At 38.1% G+C, this 15,211-nt stretch overlaps 1 protein-coding gene across 1 annotated transcript in view; it reads left to right on the top strand.

The window, feature by feature from the left end:
- hcn1 (hyperpolarization activated cyclic nucleotide-gated potassium channel 1) overlaps positions 1-14,572 on the top strand; it is a 72,012-nt gene extending 57,440 nt beyond the window's left edge. Inside the window, exons 7-8 of the mRNA XM_084935453.1 lie at positions 720-884; positions 9,939-14,572. Of these exons, the coding sequence (XP_084791579.1) occupies positions 720-884; positions 9,939-11,026 (1,253 nt within the window). The 3' untranslated portion in view covers positions 11,027-14,572. The remainder of the gene's footprint in view (positions 1-719; positions 885-9,938) is intronic.
- The last annotated feature ends 639 nt before the right edge of the window (positions 14,573-15,211 follow it).

Here is a 15,211-nt window from a genome sequence, read left to right as displayed (position 1 = left end):
TCTGGATCTGTTTCTTCTCCCGAGATGAAATGAGCTCATATTTTTTCACAAAAGACTGAAAATCTCTCAATCTAAAAATGTAGTGCATTTGTTGTCCGTGTTAACTGTAAATAAAATATGGGTGTATAAGTACTCTTTCCACACTGATGACAACAACACAAAACAAGAAAAATGCTATACCTACAGTATATTATTGCTAATAATAAAATGTAATTACTATTAATAATGATGATCTGAGTAATTTTAGTGTATATGGTACTCTTGTGTTTAATTTCACACATAAAGACAAGCATGCTGTGTTATCTAATGTGAAGAAGACTGCAAAGTTAATTATGATCCAATGCTGATGAATTCTTCTGTTCTATTCACATCTTGTCATGTCAGTAAGAAATATTTCGGTCTCGTCCTCTTAACGCGGTGCATTGAGCCCGCCCTGTTTTTTCTTGATAAAGCTTGGTACTGTATCATATTATTGCACTATTATATCTCCGCAGCATGATGAATTATCTTAGCGTAATGCAAGTGACAGCACTGCTGATGGGCTTCACATTCTATTTGCATTCACATTAGCTTCTTCTCCTGTACCTTTTGTACTCAAGGCTCATTTATATGAGAATACTGTATGTACTGTAATTACTAGGATGATTCCCTCCTGTACATTTCACTCCTGTTACAGTTTCATCATGTGTCCTCTTTGTTTTCCTTTACCTGCCCTATAGAGATCTGTCTGCTCACCAAGGGCAGACGAACGGCGAGTGTGCGTGCAGACACCTATTGTCGACTCTTCTCCCTCTCTGTTGACCATTTCAATGAGGTGCTAGAAGAGTACCCAATGATGCGACGCGCTTTTGAAACGGTCGCCATTGACCGATTGGACCGCATTGGTAAGACCTACGAGCCTCATTTCTCTCTGATTGTTTGGATCTCTTGCCTGTCATAGTGCCTTGTTGTCTTGTCTTTATCAGTATTTGTTTGCCTTCTTTCCTCATAAAAGCATTGTGTCTGCCATCTTGTGCTGCATGACCTGTATGCTCTCTATTGATTTCTTTTTTTCTCGTGTCTCTTTCTTTACCTTAAAAAAAATATTACATATTAAAGAAAATTTTGATGTTACCAGCATTAATCCTTCTAAAGAAACAAAGTAGCGTTTTGTGGTTGGATTAACTGGAAGGCAGTGCATGTCGCTGTCCGGGAGGGAGTCAGGTCGCCCCCTCGTTGGTTTGGTGTTGACCCCCCCACTGGATGTCAGCGAGTGGATCGAAGCTAACCTCACATGCATGTGTGTCTGGCCCTCTTTCCACTCATCTGCACTCCTGGGTATGAGCAGCACCCCGCCCCATGTTAGAGTTCTCAAAATCCCCATAAAAAGAAACAAAGAGCTGGGTCAGGTAACAAGAGAGCCCCCACATTCACCGGGTCCAGTCGAGGACCTTGTGTAGCTTAATTCAGTCATCACATTATTTTTACTGTCTAGTAGAGAAATGTTTCAAGAGAAATTCAATCATGACAGATGATAGTTCAATACGTGATCACAATTCAGACACAGAGTCTTGTTAAAAAAAAAGGGGCACATGTATGTAACGCAAACAGGGCAGTAATTGGTTGCACTGATCCTAATGTCGCACATTCTCCAACTTCGTTAAGTTCTTACGTCTGCTCTAACATTTTCTATAAGATTCCATTATGAATGACTTGAAAGTAATAACTCAGCATGCTTCATGTATAAGTTAGGCACACTGTTACATTACTTTCCACTTGTGTCACAGTGGAGCAGGAAAGATATTTGACGAATATACTGCAGATTATTTTACTATACTTTTTATACGACGTGGTATCTATGTAGTCTGATCCAACCGCTGGGCTGGGTAATCTCATTAGTTACTCTAAGAATATCTGAATTAATGTAGTGATCTTGTTATCCAATGTCTATCTAGGTAGAAGAATTTGAATTTTACTGCACTGTAAAGTCTCTAAAGCCTAGCAGGAATGTTCTTACTCCTTATATAATGCTCTAGGATTATCAAGCTAGAAATGACATGATATCTCGACAGTAATATCTCTGAAGAGTACAATTCTGTTTTCTTTAAAAACACAATGCATTTAGAGCTTTTCCAGCATGTGCTAGGTTTGCCCACAGATTTAATCAGGGCACCATACACCTTTTTTCAACGCAGCCATTTTGACGTTACACAGTAGGTAAACACAGGTGTTTCTCATCACTATAATTAAGGCTTGCACATAAATACCACAGAACCCTAATTAATGTCACTAGAAACACCTGTATTTGAATACTATGGCGTGTCTAAATGACTGCTCTGAAAAGAAGGTGGTTTATTAAGTTAATTAATCAGGTGCAGCCTATTTGTCAAAAAAAACCTGGGTGATGTTCCCCATATGAAGACTGTTAAATGTTTTACCTTTTTGAAGCAACACTGCTTCCTTGCTTTTATTGTAGCACATATGCAAAAAAAAAAAAAGCCAAATCCTCTCACTCTGTATCTCTACTGGCTCTACTAATAAAGCCACCTTCTTGTCTTGTCCATTTTTTTATGTCTGTGGATCGATTACTAAAAGAGGCCGTAATGTTGTTAGTGATTTGTTTAACGTGGAATCAGTTTCACCTAAAAACAGGGAAAAAAGTAACTAAATAAAAATTCTTGAATTTGCAACTTCACAGTTTTCCTGTGTTGTCTCATGTTAGTTTTGCAGTAACTACATTTCTGTCAGATATTGCTGTTTTTTCCTTGTCATGTCTTTCTATCTGTGGTTTAGTTTTGCCTGAGACAGGCACATTAATAATTGCAAATTGCTTTGTAACCCAAATGTTGACTCAAAATTGGAATCCCGTAGTGTTGAAATCAATCAAACTCCAACAAGTGATGTATCTCATCGTCATGGCACGTGCTCCTCAGAATTATGTTCATATTCAACTATAAGCTGGTGGGTGGGCAGAGGGGGTAATGTTGACTGATGACTGGATTATTCTAAAATTCCTGACAAAACACACAACACACGTGTGTCAAAAAGAAGATCGACTATCGTTTTGAAGTTTTGAGTTTAGCATTTCGTTTTTTTTCCATTTTTAGTTAGTTAAACTTAGAGATCACAAGCAAGACGTAGATGTGACTGTGAACTTGAAAGAACTGCACCCCCATACTAGGGATGTCACAGTACCAGAAATTTAGTAGCTGGTACCAGTACCAATAGAATTACACGATTCTAGGTATTCAGTTTGATTAAGAAAAAGAGAAATTACCCAGTGTACTTAAACACAAGCTGCTTTATGACAAAAAATTAATACGACAAGAATGTTAGCTCTGTAAATAAAAGCAACAGTGGAGAACAGAACAGAGACCGAAATGTTAGGATGGTTGCTGAGCAGCCTTTGAGGTATGATGTTAGTTAGTGGGTTGTGTGCTATCTTGAGCACTTTAGGTAATGTTATGTTTATGGATTTTACATCAGACAAGGGGCTGATGTATAATTTCAGGACAACAACCAAAATGCTCTGGAAGTAAATAAGAACCGAACCCTCACTCAACTTGATTTCTGGATCTGGATGTCAGTCTTGTAGATGGTTCGCTAAATTTTAAGTATTTGCTCCTGTAAAATGCAAATAAAAACTTTGTGCAGTAATAATTTTCTTAAATTATATGTTTTTGCAGTTCAAACTGTTTTCTATTTTCCTTTGTGAGCAAAATATGGGTTTACGAGACTTGCAAATTCTTGGATTCTGTTCTTATTTACATTTTAACCAGTTCCCCAACTTTTTTGGAGCAGGGTTTATATGTCCACGTCCAACTTTTACTGCTGTTGGGGCAGAGCTATCACAGTAGCTGCACTACAGTACTCAACATCTTTGAGATGTAGTTTTTCCTGTGCTCATGCGTACCCTTCTTCACCACATAAGGAGCGATTTAGCACACTTATATATACAAGTGCAAGTACATGACTCAGTACAAGTCACTGCTTAATAAACATTTTCAGAATTTTGGTATCCATTCTGGTGACATCCCTAGCCCACACAGGTAGCAAGTTTGTATATCTTAAGTTAACCGCATGCGAAAACACGCTTGGCTTTATACTGTATTTCTATCCAGTCAGCCCTCAACAGAAAGACTTTACATTACCCTGCTCCCTGCAATAAAGCACTAATAACCAATTGTGATTCAGTTGTATATGAGCATAATTTGCAGGAGACAAAGTTGTGTTATTTTGACTACCATATTTTTTCAAAAGTCTTACAGTCTTCTTTGATAAAATGTGTTAATTTTGCATCGCTGAGGCTTTCACGACATACTGAGTGCCCTTTGACCTCAATAAGGCCTAATTTACATTTGCCCTTTTTATAATAACTACCAATAACTAAATGTTGGAAACTCAAAGTTAACCACTCTGACTGACACCTCTCAGAGTGATATAGATTCGATCCATCCTTTCAGACTAGCCATGAAGGGGGTTTTGTCTCATACGAGGGAAGACACTTTGTCATGATCTGTGCTGGTTGTATCGTTTCTATATCTGAACTGCATTTGGTTACATGCCTGTCTTGCTCTAAAAAGGAAAGAAAAAGAAGTAACCATGCTTTGAAACCAATAACGTGTTGTACATTTGACATTATCTTTTATCTATCTAAAAATTATTTGACCAGGAGTCCGTCTTGAGACGAGCTCATCTCGTTTTCAAGAGTGTCCTGGCCGACGAGTAGGCAACAGGTAAACACTTTATTCCAATTCCAGTATTCGAACAGGAGCAAACTGACCTATTAAAGCTTGCTAAATGGATCCAGTCTCAAATTCATCCTCCAAGAAATTTTACTCAAAGTCACATTGACTGTTTAACTCCAGCATCAGTGACACATAACTCAATTCACCCACACTAAAGCTGAAAACCTTTTGATGAAACACATCATGTCAATGTCAGTAAATAAGACAATCAAGGAAACAAAAGATATCATATTCAGCGTTACATGTCATCTTTGATTTGCAACAGATTTTTCGCAGAATAATCAACTGGATTATTAACTCAGCTCAGACATTTTTAATAAATCTTTGAATGCTTCGTTCAAAGTGTATTCACAAATGAAATCATGTCTGCCGATTAGTAAAACCTTTACTAATGCAATGGCGCATACAATCTTTGTTACATGCCGAGATCCCATTTCATTATTTATTCATATATCATCGACAGAAAAGCTTTGTTTCTGATTGTCTGGCTTGAAGTATGTGGGTTTTTAATAATTTTCAAAACTGACACTGATCATAAGAAAGTCAGTGTTATCTTTTGGCTTAAACTTTAAAATGGAACATGTTACTTTCTAAAATCAGAGACGTTTCTTTTTCACAGAGGGCAGCTGCGAAATAGTCCACAATGGTCCTGTTGTAAATGCATTAAGCCACTTTACAGTCTTCTTTGACCAAGATTCAGGCCTGTAAATATAAGTATGTAATATGTAATATAACATAGTAATGCAATCCATTTGTGTATAACCTTAAAGTTATGCATGACATTTTTAAATACATCCGGGTGGTAGCTAATAACAACAACCAAAATTTACAATGAGCCTTGCACTTGTACCGAAAAATAATGAATACTAATCTAGCAACTGCAGTTTCTGTCTGTATGTTGGTATTGGATTTGTCTGCAGGGATTCTGCATTCACCTGCCTCTGGCTTGGCAAATGATTAAAATAACTGTAGAAAGATTTATACCCTAGCGTAAAACATTAGCTTAACTAGTGACAAAGCTAACAACAGCTGCCACTTCTTGCCACCACTTGGGCTCCGCCCACAAAACATGTCATCAACTTTTGTAAACACTTGAAATGTCTATCCGGTCTTTAAGTGATGACGTGTGAACCCTGTTTCCGGGTCCAGACTACTCTGCGTTTATTAAGGCTGTTGCGTTTTTAACATGTTTTGATGCTTTGTATCTTGTTCTTTTTAATCTGAACAAGCCCCTAAAAAAGGCAGTGATCACTGCCGGCCTCTTTTGGTTTTTACTACCACTGTTCATTTTAAAGCTCACTTTTTAAAACCTGCCCATGCAGCAGTAAATTAATGACTAACCTTGTATTGTGGGTCGATTATCTCAGTTGTTCACTTGACTGAAGTTTGGTCCGTTTACAGCATCCTGCCATGCAGTTGCATTCGTCCCTAACCATCGGGTACCCTCACGTTAGCTTTCATCGAGTGGAAAAAGTTAGTGTCCATTCTCCAGCTTCATTGTGCTAATATGTTTATATTATGCTAACCACAGCTGTGTAGCTAGCCATCACATAGCACATCATTATATACCAGCTAGCCCAACTTCAGTAACCCCACAAACATCAGTAATATTTAGTTTCATGTCTTCATTTATTTCGGAAGTGATAGCAGAGCTGTACATTTTACTTTTTCAGAAATCCCTCAGTCAAAACATAGTATATTATGTTTACGTGGAAACTAGCGAGCTAACTTCCCGCTAACTTCTAACTCCATTAAATGTCATAAATTCTGTTTTCATGGATGTCTGGATGTTAAACTTAATTGTTACACCTGGTAGAGCAGCCACACTGATCATTTTATTTCAAATGAAAGAATTTAGACAGTTTTTAACTCTCAGTGATGCCACGGTGTTCCTTTGACTTTGGGACCTGAAGCGGAGTTTGGACCTGGAAACGGCTAATGACGTCAGGCTAAAAGACCGGGTATAAGACAATAAATTTTATACTAGTTTTCAGTCGCTGTAAAAGGCCAAATCCCGCTAACATAAAATTCATAGAATGTTAGCTGTAGACCCTTTCTTAGCTTTTGTCATTTGATATTTGAGCTCCTGCTGACCACCAAAGTCTGCTAGAATATATAGTTTGTAGTATGCACATTTTATTATTTAACATTTTATGGGCAAAATTTGGTTTCTTATAAATATAACAAAACAAATTATAATTAGTAAAGACACAAAAAAGTGAACTGGTACAGCAAAATCTGTATTTTTTCTTATTTCAATTGTGACATATAATAAACTCCATATTTCCAAAACTAAAATAAAGGCTTTTCTAGCATATGTAAGTCATTTTTGTAACTGTTAGCTGAAGCTAACTGTTTAGCTGTTCATTGAGGACTATCTCATGTGTGCCCTCTTGGTTTCAGTGTAATGGCATTACAGGAAGTACATCAAGTGAATGAGTTCCCTGTAGATTGACTCAACACAGTAATTTTTTCACACACAGATATCTATCTGTAAAAACATGAATGCATCTGGAGTTATCTTTCAAAGATATGCATTTTTTAATACAGTCTTCATTGTTTATTATATATGATGTCTGTAAACATTATATTGTGTTCTGTGTTTTGTTTTTTATTGGTTGATGTTTGTTGGCTATCAAGCTGTTTTATGTTGAGTGTATTGAATGTAAATAGTGGGAATTTGGGACATATCTGATATTTTTACTATTATTTATTTTAATTTTGTCAAAGCTGAGTGGTTTTTACTTTTACTTTTTATTTTTTTAAAGCATATTGTTTCCACAGCCTTTCTATTCAAGTTTAGAAATGGGCTACTGTCCTAGTAGTAATATGCCCAAAGTGCCTTGCTGAAACAGAAAGGGAGAAATGGATTCCTACCAAGTTGTATTCATTAGCCCGGAAAGTATTAGTGGAAAATATACACAATATGTCAGGTTTTGCCGAGCTTATAAAATATGTCTGCCTCTCAATCCTCTCAATGTATTTGTTTTTTGGGGTAAGTTTAATTCTGTGATCAAAGCGAGACAGTAATTCTGTAAATGTGCAACATGAAGTAAATAAAGTTATTTAGGTACAAATAAAGAGTGTAAATAATATATAAGCTGAACGAACTATTGATGTAATGTAGATTCAGCCTGGTCTGGGCAGCTGAACCAAGTTAGCTCACAACAAATGTTTATTGTTAAAATTTTCATCATTCTGCATACCTACAAATTGTATTATTCAATAGGATCAACTGTAAAGCAAATATATGAATGTATGGGAATTTCACGTGCTGTAGCCATGATGCACCATGGAAAATAACAGCTCCCCACGTAATGAACGGAAATCATTTGTTTCTAACAAAATAACCTAAATGTTGCTGCATATGTGTAGCTCAAAATGCTATATTGGCATTTTTTGAAACTGTCTGTAGGACAGATATAATTAAATGAAAGTAAATGCTTTTAGCTTGTATAGTATCAATATGCAGTAAACATACTGTACAGCAAACTAAGTTTGCCTGACTTTAACTCTATTTAACTGTGCACAAAACACTGATAATGAGATACTTTTCTTTTCAGAGGTATACAGAAGAATCCCTGTTTCCCTGAAACCCAGTTATTGCCCCTGTCTCTATCTTGTTGGTGTGTTCAGATGTTTCTGTCAGAGCAACAAGCACACCAAACAATGAACATGTGTTGTCTTTCCAATCTACAGAGTTTAATCCTGTCACCTTTAAATATGCAATGAAAACAGACGTGTAAGTTAACGATAGTCTTATAATTAGTGTGTGGTGCTTGTTTTAGCTACCCGACCCTGTAGAGATTGCTGCAGTCGAGGAGAAAAACATCAAACTGAGGGCTTTATCCTGAGAAAAATGCATTAAAATATTACAGCAATCTATTTTCAGCTGCTACAGCAGCAAAAGTCCTGTCTTATAGTTGAATGCATGACTTACCAGCAGCCTTGAGAGGTGAAAGCCATCTAGCATATGCTGCCAAATGGTGAACTCAGTGGAAAAATCTTCTGCCAGTCAAGGACAGGGCTGAATGATTGATTGACTGTGGCTAAAGCCCTGAGCACACTAAAAGTCCACTTTGTCTTCTTTACCGGCAATGCTTTGCTGCTTGTCAATACACGGTCAGTAGTAATGACAGGAAACACTTCCTATGAAGACGTTTGGACACTATCACTCAAAATAAATATGTTTATTAGGTCTTTAGATTTGGCAATTCCTTCTAAGACAGGCTCGTTTGAAGATGTCTTTATATGCCCATTTACAACAGTTTCTTTTTTTTACTCAAACTCCCAAAGCCACAAAAGTGGCTGGTGTTTAAAAAGCCATCTGTCAAGCCTTTTATTATTATGGTTCAAGACCTGTGACATGCTAGGAAAGACTTTCCTGTGGGCTCAAAATGCCCTTTATAGTGCATATGACTGGAGTACTTTTTAAAAGCAGTTTGTTTACAGTATTAAAGGAATACTGTGTTATTTAAATATGCAGACAAACTGCTTTGCACTAGTCAATATAAAATATAACTTGAAGAGAATCCCATTCATTGTGTGGTTAGATGATTAATATTTAGTTAGATTTTATACATTATGTATATGATACATAATGTATAAAATAACATATATTCTCTTCTTATTTGACTTTGTTTCCACACTATAGATGTTACGCAGAATGCCCTTGTGATGTGTTATGGCTTTGATGTCAATGTGACCATGTAGCTAGACCGTGGCTTTAAATTAAGCCTTAGACCCTTTTCTTCCAAAATATCTCAAATCAGTCATGTCATGTGTGGGTACAACTCATCAGTATTCTTCTGTGTTTCACTGTCCACTTCACAGTCTGTGCTATCAAGTCACACTTTCAGTAATCTTTGTCTCCTTACGTGTCCTTCACCCCTTCAAACTGTATATTTCCCACAGTCATTTCCATTTAATGTCTTTCAAAGGTTTATTCACTGTAACAGCCTTTAGTGAATGTGTAAAGATGCAGTTTGTGTGGTTAAAACTAGCCCATTTATGAATGAATGTGGAATGAATACAGTGAAATGCCTCTGTTAAAGAATTGGCCTTGATCAAAGGAAGAAGCTAAAGTGTGATTAAAACCCACAAGCTGCGTCTTTACTGACCTGTATCCTGTTTATTCCTGTGGTGCAGTATAGTTTATCCAAGGTTTACCGTGGCTGTGTGTATTCACATCTCCTGACTGCGCCCCAACAGGGAAGAAGAACTCGTTGCTGCTGCAGAAGTTCCAGAAGGATCTGAACGCCGGGGTTTTCAACACACAGGAGAACGAGCTGCTGAAGCAGATTATCCGTCAGGACAGGGAGATGGTAATGATGGTGGACCGCAAGCAGTCGGTAACCGGGATGAACTCAACACCAATGTCAGGAAATTCCATTATTAACTCACCAGCCCAGCCGCCCTTCTCCACTGCTTTTGGCACCTCTCAGCTGCAGCAGTCCTCTGTACCCCTGACCTACAGCGCTTCAGCTATTGCTAATGCCTCCGCTGCCCGCATGATGCCAGCCGCTGCCGTTGCTGCTGCTGCAGCACAGGGGCTTTACCAAACTCAAAGTGGCACCCTAAATTCGTCACAGACCCCACTACAGCAGCAAGGCACAATCATGTCTCCCTGCTCCTTCACAGCTGCCATGTGTAGCCCGCCTGTGCAGACCCCTTTGGCTAACCGGAGCTTCCAGTATGGCTCCCCCACAGCCTCCCAGCTGTCCCTTATCCAGCAACCCATTCCCCAGCCATCTCTGTCTACGCAACAGCTTGCTCAGCAGCCTGCTGCGCCAACTGCAGCCACATCCTCTGCAGCGCAGCAACAACAACAGCAGCAGCAGGCGTCACCTCAGCAGCAGCAGGTCCCTTCACCTCAGCGGGGGGACATGCACAAGAGCACGCAGGCTCTACAATCAGGCAGCTTGAGTCGAGACGTCCGACACTTATCAGCCTCCCAACCATCACTACCACATGACACATCTCTGGGGCCCAGAGTGCATCCCACCTCAGGAGACTCCCTGGCCTCCATCGTGCCACCCACAGCAGCGGTGATCCAGGGAATGAATCTACAGAGTGGCATCCGCACCACTGTGCCCCAGCGGGTCAATTTATTCCGCCAGATGTCGTCAGGAGCCTTGCCTCCCGTGCGCTCAGCTGCAGCAGCGGCAGCTGCAGCAGCAGTGGCAGCAGCGTCCTCATCCTCAACCCAGCACAAGGATTCTCCCGGATCTAGAAGAGATTCAGTGCTCAGCAGTACAGAAACTGAGCAAGACAAAATGCGTTTTGCATCAAATTTATGATCCCATTTTACCCTCCCTCTCTTTTTTTAAACAGAAATATGTTTCAAATCATTTTTAATGGAGCTAGAACAAAAGAGGTCAAAATGAGGAACTTTGGCATTGTTTTCTTTCTCTCCAATTTTCTTCTAAAGTAACCTCATAGAAATGCTGTATATATAACCCATGTATTATATTTTAGACAATTTTGTCTCCCTAAACTTAAGAATGTATATTATACAGATACACGTCCTTTCTTTGATCACATCTATATATACATATATATATGTATATATAGATGTGAAAGCGTGTGTGCACGTGTGTGCACGGGGATGTGTGTGTTTGTGTGCATGGGACCATGTCAAAAAAAACACCAACAACATTGGCAATGGCAATTTAAATCTGTAGTATAAACATGAGTCTTCCTTTCTGAGAAATCTAAAGAATTATATATCTATATCTATATATATAGATATATATAGATATAGATATATATAAATTAAGTTTTTTTATTTTTCATTGAATTTTTTTTTTTGTTTTTGCTCTTGATTTTTTTTAAAAACTTGTTTGCATTGTGGACTCTCACAATGACTTTTTCATTTTCTACTAAAAGAAGAGCAAACTTATCTTCTCCTATTAAGCAGCTTTAGCACCACTGTGGAAGAATAAATGCAAATAATGCCGACCAATAATCTTAACAAGCACACAATCGGTCTCAAACCATTTTCCTGGAAACTCATCTAAGAACAAAATAACAATACTGTAACTATCCTGTTGCTGTCTGCGATGAAAAATATAGTCTGATGAACCACTACATCCCCACAGAGGCGCACACACACACAAACCATGGCAGTGTTATGGGTCCAAAGGGAATAGATATTAGAAATGCTGCTTTCTTTGTTTATTTTGGAGGAAAATGAAGTGTGTGCACAGATATGGATGGATGTTATTGTTTTCTATTTCTGATTTCTGATGGCTGAGATGTTACTTAATGTTGCTTAAAACTTCTGTGTATATTTATAGTATTTATAAACTAAAGATTATCACCATTATGCAATAGACTGTGACATAAAAATTAACTATATGTGTCCTGTAAATAGTTTTGTAGATCTAGTATTTACAGATACTGTGTGGTGCATTCTCTATCATAACAATGTCTTACTTCTATCAGGAACCTGGATATCATTTATGAGAGATAAACAAACCTTAATGCAATAGCTAGCACTACTTGATTGAAGGACATTTATAAATCTTATCTTCTCTCTTTCTGTCTCTCTGTATACTACCCTTAGTCCTAGCGTAGTTTCTGATTTAACATCGAGTGGACATACAGTATACAGTATTTACCTACAATACACAACTTCATTTCAGTGTCATCCTATTAAAAGCAAATGCTTCTTTTCTATAACGTAACTCCAAAGTACTGCCAGGGATCATTTACCACACAGCTGGTATGAACATGTATGGCTTAGGTGTGAAAATTAGACTTTCTCTTTCCTTTTTTACCCATTATATTTCCTTTTCTTTTATATATAAACCACAATTTAGATTTTGAGCTAACCAGCTCCTGGTGTACATTTGTACTGTACTGCTGTCATATCAGTTGAAGCACAACATTTCTAGTACATATGTTTTAGTTTCAAGACATCAAGTATTCAGTCACTCAGTTGTGCAGAAGGACATTTACACTGAAAGCTGTTTATAAACCGCTGTTAGTGACAGAAAAAACGAAATGCTGGTTTGCATTAAGGTTTCTGTCTCATGTAAATCCATTATGTGGGCTTAGCTACTCTAAACTGACCAGGACTTTGAGGCATGGACACAAGGTCGAGCGAGCAATATTTTAATATCTGTCAAAGGGAATATTTTGAATATTTAAATCTACACGAAATCTCAGGACGACCAGTCGTTTTCCTGCTTATAGAAGACAGCCGTGCTTATGCGGTCTTCTTGATCAAACGTCTCGGCCGTGCAGAATTTCTAGTTAGAGTCAGAGTCACCATGGCACCCGTGTCCCATCAGGTTAAAGTGACTAAGCCCTCACAGCAACCATGTTAAAAGATGGCTCTTCACTACAGGTTGTGCCGATAGTGTACCAATACAGTCAACCCCATCACGAAAGCATGCGCTGTCACAAATACTTAAAAAGATACTATCTCAAAAATGTTGACGTTAAATGTAATGTTAGATTATGTTTTTGTTCATTGTCTGTCTGCCTAGATGTTATCTGTGTGTGAACAGAAGCATTGACTTTTCACATGGACATTCTAAAGTATTTGTGCCTAAACTATAGCCATGTTCCATCCTTTGTTATGAGTGTGAGCTTGGTGCATATTGGGGTGGGTGGGTGGGACGGGGTGGGGTGTGGTCCAGGGCACTTCTGCACACTACTACGCAATCATCCTTACTATACTCTATGTGTTCTATGTCTCAGTGTTTTTAGACGAGAAAGGAGTAAGCAATGAAGATGGCCAAATGTCTCCGTTTATCCAATTGGTATCTTTACTTCCGGTACGAACTTTTAGAGGCAGGTGTTTCTAACATTCTAAGTCAAGCTATATAGATATTCAGTGAGGTTTATGTACAGTTTAAAAAAAATAAATAAAGAAGAAGTGCAATCTTTAGACTTGCAGTGACACCAGTGAGACATTGTACAAATTTGAGCACCTTTATACCTTTCTTTGTAGCTAACCACTGACGTTTGGGTTGAATATCGACGCGTGGAAGGAAACTGGCCAAAGCAAAACATTTTAAGTCATTGTCTTTGTTTTGAATTGCACTTTCTGACTTACTAATAACAACATGTAGATTCTTTCAGCTAGGTTAGATGTCGCAGTGAGGGAGCAATATCTCCGGGTATTTGGTTGGAGATGTTCTATTTACAACGAAGAGCGCTTAATCGTGAATACGCCATAGTGTATAGGAACTAGTTCACAGTCGAGATGGACAGCGGCACTGTTGGTTTGTGCTGTTTTTGATACTTGCCTTTGGAGGGAGAGCTTCCCAACTATGTGCTTTTTTTCACTATACCAATCGCAACTAACATACTGGAATGGGCATTAATGGTGATGTATAACACAAACTAATGAGCTTACATATTAGCAGTATAGAGACTCTCAACAAACCAGCACATATATTTGTATATTTTTGTTTCTTGTTTTGTTGGTTTGGAGAAGAAAAAAAAACAAGAGATGCAAAAAGAACTGACAATGCCCAGAGAGGACGAACCAAATCTTTGATTTGGTTTTGACGACCACAGGTTTCATATGTTTACTGATGATATGCGTAGTGGAATGAGGGGCGGGAGCGACGGTGAGCTGCTCGGTCCTCTTAAACCCCACTCACATGATCACTGTTCAGCTCATTCATGTAATCCAAGGCTTAGAGTAAAAAGAACTGTCAGTCGGTTACTTAATACGGACGAAAGAAAGATAAATGTAAACTTTCTTACAAGAATATGCAGACAAACAGTGTTTGTCAAAAAATCTTTTTGATTTTTTTTTTGTTTATTTTGTTTGTAAATAATAAACCTTGAAAATATAGAAAATAAACAACATATTGTCATTTAAACTGAGTGCGTGTCGTTGTGTTTTCACAGCGATTGAGCTTTTGCCCATTCGCAGGTTTTAACAAGTGTTAGATAATGTGGAAAATGGAGAAATATCCAGAAGGGATGAAGCAGTGATGGAGAGGCTCTGAGAGCATCAGGGAATACATTTCTGTCAACACATTTTGTGTCATTACCAACAAATAAAACTACTGGTCATCTAATCATAATACAAAGATAGATTTCTCAGTATCTATTCATAGGGGAAGAGTTAGTAAATACATGCTAATGTAAGATGGGATTTATTAGTTCCACATTATTACAGCAGCAGACTGGACAGAGCAGGAATAAGCAGATGCAGCATGTGTCTGTAAAGTGTTTAATGCAGGCTAAATAACATGTTATTAAAATTGTAGTATATCCAGTAGAACAAACAAAAGCTAATCTGCAGTGATCCTGGTATTTAATGAATTATTTTTCTCTGTTTTAGAGCAATAACCTATCCATTCGTCGACTTACTTCCACTTATCCAGTTCAGGGTCACGGTAACAGGGGATGTGCAGTGAGTTTTAACCAAGGGGTTGCATGAAAAACTGGGTCTCCTGTGGAGGATCACATCAATAAACTTACAAAAGATAAAATTAATATTGAGCAGAATTGAG

The sequence above is a fragment of the Perissodus microlepis genome, chromosome 7 (assembly GCF_051167445.1).
Source record: "Perissodus microlepis isolate ML-2025 ecotype Zambia chromosome 7, ASM5116744v1, whole genome shotgun sequence".
Taxonomy (NCBI): Eukaryota; Metazoa; Chordata; class Actinopteri; order Cichliformes; family Cichlidae; genus Perissodus; species Perissodus microlepis.
This window is presented reverse-complemented; position numbering and strand designations above follow the sequence as displayed.